At 35.6% G+C, this 16,121-nt stretch overlaps 1 protein-coding gene across 2 annotated transcripts in view; it reads left to right on the forward strand.

Moving 5' to 3' along the window:
* The window catches only part of Pja2 (praja ring finger ubiquitin ligase 2), a 71,671-nt gene that overhangs the window by 47,123 nt on the left and 8,427 nt on the right, over window positions 1-16,121 (forward strand). For both annotated transcript variants that reach the window (XM_020181623.2, XM_074076980.1), the window contains exons 6-7: window positions 5,339-5,524; window positions 10,740-10,851. In XM_020181623.2, the coding sequence (XP_020037212.1) occupies window positions 5,339-5,524; window positions 10,740-10,851 (298 nt within the window). The remainder of the gene's footprint in view (window positions 1-5,338; window positions 5,525-10,739; window positions 10,852-16,121) is intronic.

Consider the following 16,121-nt stretch of genomic DNA (forward strand, 5'->3'; position numbering starts at 1 on the left):
TGAATTTTGGATCATCATATGTACCTAGCAATTTGTCCATTTGTTCTAGATTCTCCAATTTATTTGAATACAGGTTTTCAAAGTAGTCCCTGAAGATTCCCTGGATTTCCTTGGTATTTGTTGTTATCTCCCCCTTTTCATCTCTAATTTTATTAATTTGGGTCCTTCCCCTCCTCATTTTAGTCAGATTTGCTAGGGGTTTGTTGGATCTTGTTTATTTTTTTAAACAACAGCTTTTTGTTTTGTTGATTCTTTTTTTATTATTATTATTCATATGTGCATACAATGCTTGGGTCATTTCTCCCCCCTCCCCTTACCCTACAACCTCCCTCTCCCCCCCACCCCCTCAATACCTGGCAGAAACTATTTTGCCCTTATCTCTAGTATTGTTAAAGAGAGAGTATAAGCAATAATAGGAACGAACAAGAGTCTCTGCTAGTTGAGATAAGGATAGCTATACAGGGAGTTGACTCACATTAATTTCCTATGCATGTGTGTTACCTTCTAGGTTAATTCTTCTTGATCTAACCTTTTCTCTAGTTCCTGGTCCCTTTTTCCTATTGGCCTCAGTTGCTTTTAAGGTATCTGTTTTAGTTTCTCTGCGATGAGGGCAACAAATGCTATCTCGTGTTTTAGGTGTCTTACCTCTCCTCATATCTCCCTTGTGTGCTCCCACTTCTACCTTGTGATGAAAGTTCAATCCCCTTGTTGTGTTTGCCGTTGATCCTAATGTCCACATATGAGGGAGAACATACGATTTTTGGTCTTTTGGGCCAGGCTAACCTCACTCAGAATGATGTTCTCCAATTCCATCCATTTACCAGCGAATGATAACATTTCGTTCTTCTTCATGGCTGCATAAAATTCCATTGTGTATAGATACCACATTTTCTTGATCCATTCGTCAGTAGTGAGGCATCTTGGCTGTTTCCATAACTTGGCTATTGTGAATAGTGCTGCAATAACCATGGATGTGCAGGTGCCTCTGGAGTAACCTGTGTCACAGTCTTTTGGGTATATCCCCAAGAGTGGTATTGCTGGATCAAATGGTAGATCAATGTTTAGCTTTTTAAGTAGCCTCCAAATTTTTTTCCAGAGTGGTTGTACTAGTTTACATTCCCACCAACAGTGTAAGAGGGTTCCTTTTTCCCCGCATCCTTGCCAACATCTGTTGTTGGTGGTGTTGCTAATGATGGCTATTCTAATGGGTGAGGTAGAATCTTAGTGTGGTTTTAATTTGCATTTCCTTTATTGCTAGAGATGGTGAGCATTTTTTCATGTGTTTTTTGGCCATCTGAATTTCTTCTTTTGAGAAAGTTCTATTTAATTCACTTGCCCATTTCTTTATTGGTTCATTAGTTTTGGGAGAATTTAGTTTTTTAAGTTCCCTATATATTCTGGTTATCAGTCCTTTGTCTGATGTGTAGCTGGCAAATATTTTCTCCCACTCTGTGGGTGTTCTCTTCAGTTTAGAGACCTTTCTTTTGTCGAGCAGAAGCTTTTTACTTTTATGAGGTCCCATTTATCTATGCTATCTCTTAGTTGCTGTGCTGCTGGGGTTCCATTGAGAAAGTTCTTCCCCATACCTATTAATTACAGTGTATTTCCTACTCTTTCCTGTATCAACTTTAGAGTTTGTGGTCTGATATTAAGATCCTTGATCCATTTTGAGTTAATCTTGGTGTAGGGTGATATACATGGATCTAGTTTCAGTTTTTTGCAGACTGCTAACCAGTTTTCCCAACAGTTTTTGTTGAAGAGGCTGCTATTTCTCCATCGTATATTTTTAGCTCCTTTGTCAAAGACAAGTTGGTTATAGTTGTGTGGCTTCATATCTGGGTCCTCTGTTCTGTTCCACTGGTCTTCATGTCTGTTTTTGTGCCAGTACCATGCTGTTTTTATTGTTATTGCTTTGTAATATAGTTTGAAGTCGGGTATCGTGATACCTCCAGCATTGTTCTTTTGACTGAGTATTGCCTTGGCTATTCGTGGCCTCTTGTGTTTCCATATAAATTTAATGGTAGATTTTTCAGTCTCTTTAATGAATGTCATTAGAATTTTGATGGGAATTGCATTAAACATGTAGATTACTTTTGGGAGTATAGACATTTTTACTATGTTGATTCTACCAATCCATGAGCATGGGAGATCTCTCCACTTTGTCTTCCTCAATCTTTTTCTTAAGAAGTTTATAGTTTTCCTTGTAGAGGTCGTTCACATCCTTTGTTAGGTTTACACCTTGGTGTTTGATTTTTTTTTTTAGGCTATTGTAACTGGAATTGTTTTCATATATTCTTTTTCAGTTTGTTCATTTATTAGTGTTTAGAAATGCTAATGATTTTTCTATGTTGATTTTATATCCTGCTACCTTGCTATAGCTATTGATGGTGTCTAGGAGCTTCTGAGTAGAGTTTTTTGGTCTTTAAGGTATAGCATCATGTCATCTGCAAATAGGGATATTTTGACAGTTTCTTTACCTATTTGTATTCCTTTTATTCCTTCTTCTTGTCCAATTGCTCTGGCTAGGAATTCCAGTTCTATGTTGAATAGGAATGGAGATAGTGGTTCCTGATTTTAGAGGGAATGGTTTCAGTTTTTCTCCATTAAGTATAATGCTGGCTGTAGGTTTGTCATATATAGCTTTTATAATGTTGAGGTACTTTCCTTCTATTCCTAGTTTTCTTAGAGCTTTTCTCATGAAATGGTGTTGGATGTTATAAAAGGCTTTTTCTGCATCTATTGAGATGATCAAGTGGTTTTTTCTTTGGTTCTGTTAATGTGGTTTATTACGTTTGTTGATTTTCATATGTTGAACCAGCCCTGCATTCCTGGGATGAAGCCTACTTGGTCATGGTGAATGATCTTTTTGATGAGTTGTTGAATTCGATTTGCCATTATTTTGTTGAAGATTTTTGCATCAGTGTTCATTAAGGAGATTGGCCTCTAGTTCTCCTTTTTGGAGGTGTCTTTGCCTGTTTTCCTGGCAAAGACACCTGTAATTGCCTGTAATACTGGCCAGGGTGTAATACCGCCAGGGTGTTTATTTACAGTTCACTTGGGAAGTGGGCCTTCTCCCCTCTCCTGTGGAGTTTTCCTCCCACCGCCACTTTTACAAGCTTTCCCCGCTCCTGATTGCTAGGTGTGTGCTGCTGCTCCTGCCTTCTCTGGCCCCGTTTGTTTACAGCTCTCATGGGAAGTGGGTCTTCCCCCCTCTCCTGTGGAGTTTTCTTCCCTCTGCCACTATTACAAGCTTTCCCGTTCCTGGTTGCTGGGCATGTGCTGCTGCTCCTGCCTTCTCCAGCCGACTTGTTTTTTTACAGTTCCAGGAGGGATTCCTCTCCCTGCCTCTTTGGCGCTCAGGGCGCCCCACCCTCTTTGCTACATGTCTTTTTATTGTTGTTGTTGTTGTTATTGCTTATTATTCAGTTTTTCTTTTTTCCGTGGGTGGGGATCGGTTGTCCAGGGGGATATGCTGATCTGGCCCAGGGTTGTCTTTGGGTGTACCGTGTACCACTTAGCTCACCTTGTGGTCCGCGTCTTCCCAAGCCATCTGGGAGCTGGCATCTGGCCGCGGCACGGGAACCCTGCTGTTTTCTCCCTTTAATGTGAAGTGGAGATGCTCTGTGCAGGCTGGAGGTGTGGAGAAGTCAAAGTTTTGCCTCTTCTCGGTGGTTTTTCCTGTGAGGTGAATCTCCAGCGTCTCTCCATGATTTTACTTTAGGAGGCATGCTTTCTGCTTCCTCCCTCTAGTCGCCATCTTGGAATTCCTCTTGATTCTTTGTATGATTTTTGTTTGTTTGTTTCTATTTCATTGATTTCAGCCCGTATTTTTATTATTTCTCTCCTTCTTATAGTTTTGGGTTTAGCTTGTTTTTGTTTTTTCTAGGAGTTTGAGATACAGCACTAGGTAGTTTATTTGAGATCTTTCTGTGTTTTTAAGATATGCATTCATGGATATAAACTTTTTTCCTTAGGACTGCTTTGCTTGTTCCATAGGTTCTGATAGATTGCACTTTCTGTCTGTTGATACATGCTGATCTTTCCCTTACCATCTTTCATTTACACTTCACACTTCTGGGTATCTTGTGTATTTTAAACTTAGTTTTTCCCATTTGGGCTTTGTGTCCAAATTTTTGGTGTTTTGACTCTAACGTTTATTGTGAAATTTCTCAGGCTCTTTGGGGCTTCAAGTGTTTTCCATTGTGCTGAGAATGATGGATTGTATAAAATTTTCTGTCATGATGATCTTAGTACTTTTTTGTTTTAGTTGTGGTAGTGGTGGGATGGACTTGCACCTGATTTCGAAAAAGTACAGTAAATTTATTTAAGGACAAATAGTGACTTAGGGATTTAGCTTTTGTCCAAGTGCATATTGCTGTTGTCTCAATACTATTAATTGACTAGTTCTCTCCTGCTTTGAAATCCTTCCTTAATCTGTTTTTTTTTTTTCTTGGTATGTACCATTGATTTGTTTGTTTTTGTTTCCATAAGCTTATATTCTATTGGGGTAGACTGACAATAAGCAAGTAAGAAAATATTAAGTAAAAATAAATCCTATAATTTAGATAAGCAGAGTTATGTGGTAGCCAGTAACTGGAAAGCTACTAAAATGAGCTTTTCTGAGGTGATGATGTAAGCTGACATGAAAACCAAGAAGATAGTAGTGATGTAAACATCTGGTGAAAGATTATTTCCAGTAGAAGGATGTCCCCAAGGTTGAAGTGCTTTCTGTGTGTTCCCAGAGTAAACAGAAGACTTAGAAGCACAGCAAATGGGGCAGTGGGGTAAGAAACCATGTCAGAGAAGTGGGCTGAGGAAAAAGTATACATCATGTAGGGATTTATAGGCCAAGTTGAGGAATTTGAATTTTATTTTAACCATAAAGGGAAACTACTCAAAACTCATTTGTTTAAAAATTCAACTAGTCACTGGGTGCAGTGGTATATACCTGTAATCCTCAGCACTGAGGAGGATTGATAGTTCAAGGCCAGAGTTTGAATATATTGAGACACTGTCTCAAAAAGAAACAAAAAAGAGAACAAAATTATGTAATCTTAGGATAGATTTCTCTTATTTTTCTTAATGAAAAAGAGATGTAGATACAGAGGTACAGATACTTCATAAGTCAAATAAATATGTTCCTGTGTAATTAGGAACTATTTTTGTGCACAGATTTGCTTCATTTTAAATAATTGTAGAAAAGAAAAAAATGTTAAAATCATAAAAGTACCAAGAGCTTAGAGCTCAAAGAATACAGAATTTACTTAACTAAATAGAATTCTTTGAAAAATGATGTCATGTTATGTTTTTAATTAATACTTTTTCTTCTTTGTGTTAGGGAACATACATCCTTGGAAGAGGGAGAAATTCCTTGGTTACAGTACAATGAAGTCAATGAAAGTAGCAGTGATGAGGGAAATGAGCCTGCCAATGAATTTGCACAGCCAGAAGCTTTCATGTTGGATGGTAACAATAACCTTGAGGATGACTCCAGTGTGAGTGAAGATTTAGACGTGGACTGGAGGTAGGTCACACAGTGTTAGTAGCTTGTAATTGCTCATTGAGTAGAATTCATTCCTGAATCAAAGTGACATGAACTGAGTCTCATTAGGTAAGTATTGTGATTTTCCCCTCTGTTGGTCTTCTTCAAAACTCATTTCAAATGTCATCTTATATCTGGACTCTTTCCTAATTTTTCCATTCCGGGACCTACCACTTCCTTCGTTGACTCTTAGGTCTCTTGAAGTTCACCTGGTATCTTAGTTATTTAGTTTGGGGGGTGGTTTTTACTTTTTAAGTTTTGCATTATATGTCCTATAGCACTTAGCATACTCCTTTAAAATAGGTTCTTAATGAATTCTACTTGAAGTATGTTAAAACCTGTGACTGAATTGCAAGAATCCTAAAAATTTAGTTTCCCTTCTTTATCCTCCTTTTCCTTGTCTGTGTGTAAAATATGAAAGATAAATGTATCTTCCCTGAGATGTTAAAAACAATTAAATTTGCTTTATGCTGGCAAGAAATAGCTTTGAATAAAAGCAACACTTAAGTGAACTGAACTACTAGAACTGTTAATTTCCTATGATACAGTGCTCAGAATGTAACCACTTGTTTATGAGGCTAGACTTACTCAGTGTGCAGGAACTGATTGCAATTAGCTAGTTTTGGAGATGTAGAAAGCTCATTTGTTTTGACTGGTCCCTTATTTTTATGGGAGGAAAAATAGTCTGGTAATTTAGCCTGTTTCCTTCTCTGCACAAATATATTGATAAGAATTTATCTTTTTTCTACATAAGATTCTGTTACAGTTAATTTAGTAAAATAAAATAAGAAAGCCTCACTCATAATACCTCTGTACATTTCTAGAACTTATGTTTTTAAGGCCTCCTTTGTGTCTTGAGTTGCTCTTTCTGTGTGTTACAGACTAGAAACTCAACATCTCTTTGAGAGCCTTCTTACCTTTTCCTATTTTTACTCTTTAGAAGAGACAGAAACATGTGTTCAGAGCAGACTTTTATTGACCATTTTGTAGAAAAAGAAGTGAGGGGTTTTTATGTTGGCTGTTTCTTGAGTTATTATTGGTTTATTCTTTTTCTTTTTTTTTTGGCTGTACGGAGGTTTGAACTCAGGGCCTACTTGAGCCATGTCCCCATCCTGTTTGCTCTAGTTATTTTTCAGATAGTATCTCATGCTTTGCTTGGGGCCATGTGATTCTCCTACCTGTGCCACCTTTGTAGCTTGGATTACAGATGTGTACCACAATGCCTACCTTGTTCTTTGTGGTAGAGTCTTGCTAATAACTTTTTGCTCAGGCTGACCTCAAACTCTGGTCCTCCTATCTCTGCCTCCCCAGTATCTGAGATGATAGGCCTGAGCCACTGAGATTTGAATTCTATCTTAAACATTCCCATTCTCTAAAATCCATGGTTTGACCTCCCAAACATTGTGAATCAGTGGTTTGCCATAATCTTAGCCTTTCCTACCTCATTCTTTTCTCTGTCTCGTTATGTCTCCCTACCACCTTCCTACTGCACTCCTTAATTCTGAACTCTTGTCTTCCTTCTGCAGAGCATTCCTCAAAGTGGTCAGTGACAGGTGAATTATCCATTTAGTGTCATCTGTACATGCTTAGAGGCAGGCATTATTATTTCATATGAAGTTTTTTTCTGTTGCATGTTTTTAAGACTTCAGAAAAATAACTTTTTACAGCTCCATTGTGTAGATGGCTCATCCTACACGTGTACTAAGATTTAATGGATTATTTGCCCATTGAAATTGTTGAATAAAGTGTTCCCCATTGAGCTTCAGGACAGATAGAGGACATTATGAGATTTGTGATGCTTTTCAAGATTTGATTCATATTTCCAAATAACTTTAAGAAAAGGTTGTTCAACATAAAAAATTTGATGAAGTAATGTCTTTATTAAGTATTATTTTAATTTAATTTGGCAACTTTTACTTCAGGTTCTAATTCACTTATGTCCTTTCTGGATATGGCTGTTGTGTAAGGTTTTAGAGACATTACTGATGTTCCCAAATTTTCTGGAATAATTTCAGAGTAATTTTTTTAAAATATGGAAAGCATTGTAGCATTGATTTTAAGGCAAAATTTTTGAAGGTTTGTCTTTTGATACTAAATATGCCCAGTCCTCATTATTTGCATATGTGGTACTTTATGAATCTATATGTCAGCAGCTAAAGGGTAATAAGGTAAGAATAGGGTTTCATTTTCATATTAAAATGAAATGTCATTTAACAACTAAAAGTTTGAAAAGCCATGGTAAAAAGTAGCAATTCTTGTCTCACAAGCCAAACCTTGGCACTACTTAGGGAAAAAGCCTTTTGCTTCCTTATTTTATTGTAAAGAATAAATGGGAAATATCTTTACTTTCTTGTTTTGATTGAAATCGCAGAAGTGTTGTACAATACTGGAGTATCTCATAGCTTGGTGTTGTAGAAGATGACAGAGTGAAAACATGTTTATAGATTTAGAAAAATCTCACCTCCACCATTTATTTATTCTTTGATAACTCCTTCTCTGTCTTCCTGAAAGAAACAAAGGTTATAATTATTAACCTAATATGGTTGTGAGAAGTTAATCCTGTGTGGATATAACTATGGCTTAGTAATAGAATTTTTAAATAATTTCAGAATTACAGAAAAGTGGTGAAAATGATACAGAAAATTCTCATATATCTTTCACTAAGATGTTAATACTTTATTTCATAGCTAGGATTATCAGCATACATCATCATGCCCAGCTTAAATGTTAATATTTTAAGGCAACAGTTGTATTATCATTCTCTTCTTTTCTCTATTTATGGTAAGGTTTTTTTCTGACTCTCTTAAGAGTAAGCTACAGACATGATTTATTTACCTATAAATTTTAGAATGAATTTCCTAAAAATAAGGACATTACCTTACATAACAGTAAAATTATTGAAGTCTGAAAATTAGCACTGATGCAGTACTAATTATCTAATCTACAAACCTAATTAGTGGAACAAAGTTGTTCCACTAATGCCATCAGAGAATTTTTTTTCTGAGCTAATCCAGGACCATTCATTGTATTTAGTTAGCGTGTTTCATTCATCTCTTTTAATCTGAACATTCCCTTAGTCACTCTTTGTCTTTCAAGCCCTGACATTTTTAAAAAGTATAGGCCATTTGTTTTGCAGAATGCCTATTACATTGTATTTGTCTGATGTCATAAATAGGACTTGAGTTAGGAGTTTTTAGAAGAAACACCATACAAGTAATGTTTTGTCCTTCTTAGTGCTTAGCAGAAGGCTCATGGTGACAGATTACTTCATTAGTAGTGGTTTTAATTCTGATCATTTTGTTATGGTGTCATTTTCAAGATTTCTGCACTGTGCAGTTGCTGTTTTCCCCTTTTTTAACCAATAATTGTCTGATAGAAAGATATTGTACATAGCATGTTTTTTCTCAAACTATCACATTTCTGTCCACTGGCTTCAGCATCCATTAGTGATTCTTGTCTGAATCATGAATTATTGTGATGATTGCCAAATTAATGCTATTAGAATTTTTATGTTAACTGATTATTCTGCAGTGGCCAAATTACATAGCTATCAGGCTTTGAGTATATAGATTTGTGTTTATCCTTCAGGAGAAAAGAATTGTTGGGAGGCAGTTTAGTTCAGTCACTTGAAGGGGTTTTTGCAGAAAGTGGATATAGTTTGTTTTGCTTCATCAGGCAGAAATGCAGCAAAAGGGTGAAAGTTATAAATAGAAATATTACTTCCCATGAGTTTTATTCTTCTAGCAGAGCAGTCCCACACTGACAATACCAATTGGAAAACAGTGTATGTTCTGTAAGGAGGGAATGTTTCTGTTGCTTTTTGAATGTCTGAAGTAGTGCTGTCTTTGTGCCTGGCACCTTTGTGTACCTGCTTATTTAATTACAGATGAAGAAACAATCATAATTAATTTTTTCAAGTTAATGATGACTCAGTTAAATCCCCCATCAACTGATCCCAGGGCACTTCTTTGCAATAAATCTCAACATTAAATGAAGGAGTTCCAGTATTGCCAGGGTGGGGTAGATTCAGTAATTCTTAGTATGTATTCTAATTCTAAAATCTGTCAGTGTATCAGAATGTTCCTTTGTACCATGTAATGTTTATTGATTTCCAAATACTACTAAGCTATAATATATTTTCATAAGAACAATGTCTATGTCTCTTTCTGCAGTTTATTTGTAATTTTAATGATGGTTGATATTAGCACTATTTTGAGCAAAGTCCTGTAACTTTAGACATTCCTGACTATGGTACTTAAGCTCTGATAGGATATGGAAGTCAACAAAAGTTGGTCTTTAGGCAAAGTGAACTGTTTTAGAGATCTTAGTTTTGTGAAGTGGTGGGAGTACATATATACAAGGTGCCCTGTAGACAACTAGAAATGTAGGTCAACAACTCCAAGAAGGGTTTGGAATTAGGTGGAGATTTAGGAATTACCTGCAGAGAGGATAACTGAAGAAATGAGACTGAATGAATTTCCAAGGGAGCAAGATTAGAGGGAAAGGACCAGAGACATACTTAAGATATCCAAAATTTTAAATACTTAGTATTTCTAAGCCTAGAGAAAAAAAGAGGAACCTGTGTATGTCTGGGGTAGAGGAAAGGGATTGACATCGAAGTGAAATGTATTTTTTTTTCAAGAGCTTACAGTCCTTCAGAAAAATAATAAAAATGAGTAGCTAGGAGAGAAATAATTTTCTAGCTGTAAAGTAGTGGAAGAGACCTGATTCTGAGCAGAAGAGAGATTAATGAGAAAGGCTTGAGAAAATAAAATATTTTAAATCTAAAGTAATTAGGCAGCACAAAGTAAGAGAAAAAAAATAGGCCTTGAGTAATGATAGAATTAAAATGTAGTAATTTTCTCTCTCATATTGTCATGTATACTTGGATTGGAAACTAAAATAAACAGAAGGGGATATATGGGAAAGAATGAGGAGAGAAAGTACTACCTTTAAGCAGTCTTTGGAGTTAGCAGCACACCTACAAACTGCAGTGAGTGTGACATAATCTTGGCCGAAATAGTAGTATCTTAAATCCTTACTTAGCACATACCTTTTCTATTGGTTTTTTCCCTGCTCTCCAGCCCGCACAGTTACACTAAAATATTTTAAGGTTTTCTGTTTGGAAATGTTTGCTAACTTACCAGCATGCTAATATAATTGTCTTCAGCCTAATGTTCTGTTTTGTTGTTTTCAGCCTGTTTGATGGCTTTGCAGATGGACTGGGCGTTGCTGAAGCCATTTCTTATGTGGATCCTCAGTTCCTCACCTACATGGCATTAGAAGAACGCTTAGCCCAGGCTATGGAGGTAGTTTAGTAGCTCTGATGCCTTTATAAGTTGATGGGATACAGAATGATAAAGTTTAAAGATGAATAGTTTTGTCATCTGTTCAACAACAATAATGATTCTCACTGTTTGTGTATGTAAGTTACATTTGATGTCCTGCCAATTTGTCTCAAACTGCAGTATTTCTCAGTTTTTACTGCCGAATGAAAAATATTTTGGTTACATTTAGAAAATACACTTTTTCCTGAATTAAATTATGAGAGTCTGAATATTTTATATATGTACACACAAGCACAGATGTATTTGTGAAATGAAATTGAAGATCTCTAAGGATATATACAGATCCTTTCCTTTTGTTCTTTTAGCTTTCAGGTACTATATTGCTGCCAAATGCAGTTAGGAAACTTGCTTCCCCTCATCTCCACACACATGTACACACTTTCATAAATGTGGCACATTCGTTGCCTAAGTTTCTCTTGCCTTCTTTTCATTATTTGACAAAAGCAGGAAAAGCTTCTTACTCTTAAATGTATTTGTCCAAGAGCAAAAGCCCAAATATTTTCACATTTGGGAACTTCCACTGTACTTGTGGATTTCATTAAAAGAAGTGTTTAAGTCAACATTTCTGAAGTGATTTCCAAAGTAATTAATAACAATAATTAATAACTGGTGAATGAGCCAGAGCAAGAGAAGAAAAACTAACGAGAGAACTTTCAGGAGGATTATGACAACATTTTATCTTAAAACCTTCCAACATTAGAAAGTGAGGTTTGTAAATAAGGTAGTAGCTACACATGAATACATACATGCCACATGTTCACTAATCTTCCATGGGGATCATTGCTCTCAATTATGCATTATTCTGCATGTTTTTCTCAAAATTACTGTAGATGAAGTATTGTTTACTGGGAGAAAAAGTTAGTATCACGAGTCAGGATACACCTTGAACTTTTGCCAGATTATTTAACCTGTGTTGCCAAATGATGGAATATGATAACTTACATCAGAAGCATAATGTATAAAGGTAAAGGATTGCTTAATTCTTGAGCTACATAACTTTTGAGTGACCACAGTGGGTACATCTGTTCTAGGACCTGGTTTCACACTATTTAAAACTTCTTTCATTTTTATTAAGTAGATTATGATTGATTTCGTACAGTATGGAGATATCTTTAAAAAGAAATGTTGAGACTAAAATAGAGTTTACTATTTCTTACTAACTGGAAATGTGACATTTGTAATCTTTAAAGAAGAGCCAGAGAGATTGGTCATGAGAGGTCATGCTATGTAAAGGCACTACCAGAATGAACAGACAAGAAGCAAAAAAGAACATTTTGTCTAGGAACTTCCACTTCATGCATTGTTGACTTTTGCTAATGAGGAACCCAGAGACACTGTCACTTTCATAGTTATTTTTACTTCTGCCTCTGATTCATGGATTTAAGCTTCTCCATTTTCCACAGCTTAGCAGCTTCCTCACATTTTACTGCTCTTCTTTATTGAATTTGAGTTTAACTGAGATGTTTCATACCTAGAATATCAGTACAGTTCCATTTTCCTAGCACTATACAGAAATCTGGATTTTTTTTCATGCTAGTGTGAATTTATTTAACATTTTGGAAATGAAACTGAAATAACATAATTTTTCCTCTTAGATTTAAACTAAATTCTTTAAATGAAACAAAAATAAAAGTAACTATGCTTTTTATCTATTTGTAGCGTAAACAGCCTGTCCATTTTCTAAGTTGGTGCTTTTATTTCTGTTATTAAGTATTGGTTTTTGATGCAGATCTTTTTATTGTACATTAGTCTCAAATTTGAGTGATGGGATGGTAAAAAAGCAAAATTTAATTTTTTAAAACAACAATAGTAAAGCATCCTGCATACTCCCAAGTCTGAAAAAATACATTAATGGCGACAGCTAAAATTTTTAGTATAAATAACTAGTATTGCTTCCCTTATACTTCTTTGCAAGAAAAGTATGTTAAAAATTTTATGTACAAAATAGTTTAAATTGAGTTGCTATCAGTAGTGTCTAATTAATTAATGATAAATTAGAAATTTTGGTTAACAATTATTTAAACATAAAATTTTACTGAAAACAGCATCCCTTAATGTAATCTCAATTACTTACGAGTTTATTCCTAGAATGAGATACATTTCAATATAAATTTTATTTCTGTTTTTATCTTTGTGGATGTAAAAATTGGGAAATCTTGTTTACATAGATAAATTAATAAGGAAGAAACTTATCATAGCATTATCACTCAGTTCTGAAATATTTGCCAACAATCACATCAACTTAACCTGCTTCCATTTTTTGAAAGCAAAGAACTGGAAGCTACCTTCCTATCCTTGTAAGATTTATTATTCAGTTGCTAGAATTCAGATTGACCCCAGTAGTTCACATTGCTAAGAACTGTACTTTTATTCATAAAATGGAGAAAGGTTAGTGTAAATGGAAATATGAGAACAGAGAATATGACACTTTGACTGCAGGTACATCGTTAGGCAGATTAGTTTGAGGAAGGATTACTTAAAGTTAATTGAAATTGGTTCCCTTAAGACTCACACACTCATGGACCCCTTGAAGAATCTTCACACACTCACAAGAGTACATCATATACATTGAGATGTAGACACTGGGAAGATAACATGTGGAGGTTAAAAGCATGAGCTTTTGAGTTAGACAGACTGCATGACCTTGGACAATTCATTTAACCTGTAAGCTTCAGGAACCTCATCGACAAAATAGGAATAATAAGGTCTGCCTCATGAATTATTCTGAGATTGTGTTAAAGCATTTAGTAAAATATTTCATGTAATTGTAAGCTCTCAGGAAATGGGTCTATTCGTAGATACATTCAAGTAAGCAGCCAAACCAGCAAATCTTGATTCAGGGTGGTCATTCAAATTGGTATTAAATCATTAAATCAATAAATTTTCATTCTTTAAAACTAAATTCTACTTTATTCTTTAGAAGCTCAGTTTTATGCCAGCAAAGGATTATGCTACTTTAAGCCTAGATATATTCCATTTGGGTTATTTAGGCTAGTTTTAGTTTGTCTTACTTGTACTAACTTCTGAAAATATACTGTACTTCCTGAAGGTATAGATAGATTTTGTATTTATTAAAGATTTCCATAGCAGTAGCTGTAAAATGGCCTCTTTTGCTCTCATTGCTTATAAGTGATCCCAGATCATCGTAACTATGTGTGTTAATACCAAGGCAATAAATTACTTTTACATATATGAAATTCCAGATATTTATTTGTACTGCATATACTCATCACAAAAGGCAATAAGCCCACTGAAATAAGCATATATCAAAGCACAGTGGAACCTCCCCAAAGAAGTTACTATGTAAATAGTAATCCCTTCTTACTGTTTACTTGTAGCACAGATGAGTTCTCTTAAGCAGGGTCTATGTTGAGAAGTAGGTAGGGAATTGGGGTAGATTAATAATAATAGTTACGTAAAAAAGAAAGAAACAGCAAGATCTTACACTTTACTAACTGCAAAGTTTAAAATAAAGAATTATTAACTGTAAGAGATTAATGTAATAAGGGAATGGCTAGTAACAAATAAAGATAATTATAAAGAATATAGGAAAAGCATGTGTAGGGAGCAGCTACCACCTTCTCTGGCTAAGATAGAACACTCAAGGAAGAGTCCCCACTCTCCCCTAGGGCTGAAATCCAGACCTTTATGGAAGTGGCCCAGCTGTGACTCAGTGGATGATAGAGAAATCTCTCTGGTGCCATGCTGGCAGAACTTGTGGAAAGCTGTGCTCTGGAACTTGCTGAAAGTCAGCCCCCTAGGGTGCCAGGGAAAGTTATCCATAAGAAGGTACTATGAATAACTAAGCACTATGCTGCAGAGCCATCTGAGGTGGGTGCTGGGGGAAGCTGCTGGCCATTGAAGAAGCTGTACCCTGCAGGGGTCTAATGCTATAGAGCCACAGATGCCACAGAAGCAAAGCCCCAGTGTCTCTTTAGTGTCCTTTGCAAACAAAGCTTGACATCATGTCAGCCATTAGAAGGGCAAATATTAAAATGGTCCAGATCCATTTTTACAAAGCTGACAGAAATAGTGAAGTTGGATTTGATAGTCTATCCCTTTGACTGCTTGGTCTCCATATATTCTTTTTCTTTTTAAAATTAGTTTGTTTAATTGCTATTCTTTAGTTTCTCTTTTTTAAGTTGCTATTAAATTCTTTAGTTTCTTTTTTTTAAGTGGGTTTCATTATGACATTTTCATTCATGAATACAGTATACTTAGATCATAGTCATCCTCCTCATCATCCTCTTTTCACCCTTCCTCCTCCCACTAGTTCTCCCCACTCTGAATAATCCCATTTTTACATTCATGTCTCTTTGAGATGAATCATGCAATATTTGTCTTTCGGAGTGTTGCTTATTTTGCTTAACATGTTTCTTGTTCCACTCATTTTCCTGTGACTGAGTAGTACTTCATAGGAATCTATACTATTTTTTTTAATCCATTCATCTGCTGATGGGCATGTAGGCTGATTCCAGAACTTGGCTATGTGACTAATGCTGCAGTAAATGTGGATGTGCAGGTATCTCTATTGTAGGCTAACTTAAATTCCTTTGAGATAATATAGTAGCTTTATTTTTAGTTTTTTGAGGAACCTCTGTACCGATTTCCTAGTGGCTGCACTAATTTACATTTCTACAACATAAAAAAGGATTTTTACTCTTTCCTTCAAATGAGTAGCTGCACAGTTCTAGTTCCTGTAACTACTATAACTAATTACTCTACAAATCTAGCCATACTGAAAATTCTCTTATGTTAATACAAAATTCTGGGGCATAGCACAAAGCCCTGGTTTCAATATCAGAACCACAAAAAACATTGTGCAGTTAATTTCCAGCAACTGGTATATGAAATAGAAATGAAGAAAGGAAAAGAAAATGGTTAACATACATACACACATAAAACAAGCAAATACATAAACATGAAAAGCTACTAGACTTTGATTCTGTTTGGTCTTGAGGTCATACTCAGTGTCTGTATGTCTATGGCTTCATTCTTCCACATCCCATTCCGTATTTTCCCTTCTCTCTGTCTTAACTTTAGTTGGTTAGAATTATTTATTTGGTAGAATGGCCCAAACCTGCATTTCTCAAGGGCTTGTGGTAACTCTACTATTGGCCTGGAAGAAGTAAGAGAGGTGTCTTCCAAATGACATCATCACAGCCTTTTCAAACAGAAGAAGCATAGTCTGTGGAGAGCAGAGAACAGCTAGGGCGGAAAAGAGGGTTGAG

This window comes from Castor canadensis, chromosome 6 (assembly GCF_047511655.1).
Source record: "Castor canadensis chromosome 6, mCasCan1.hap1v2, whole genome shotgun sequence".
In the NCBI taxonomy this organism is placed as follows: domain Eukaryota; kingdom Metazoa; phylum Chordata; class Mammalia; order Rodentia; family Castoridae; genus Castor; species Castor canadensis.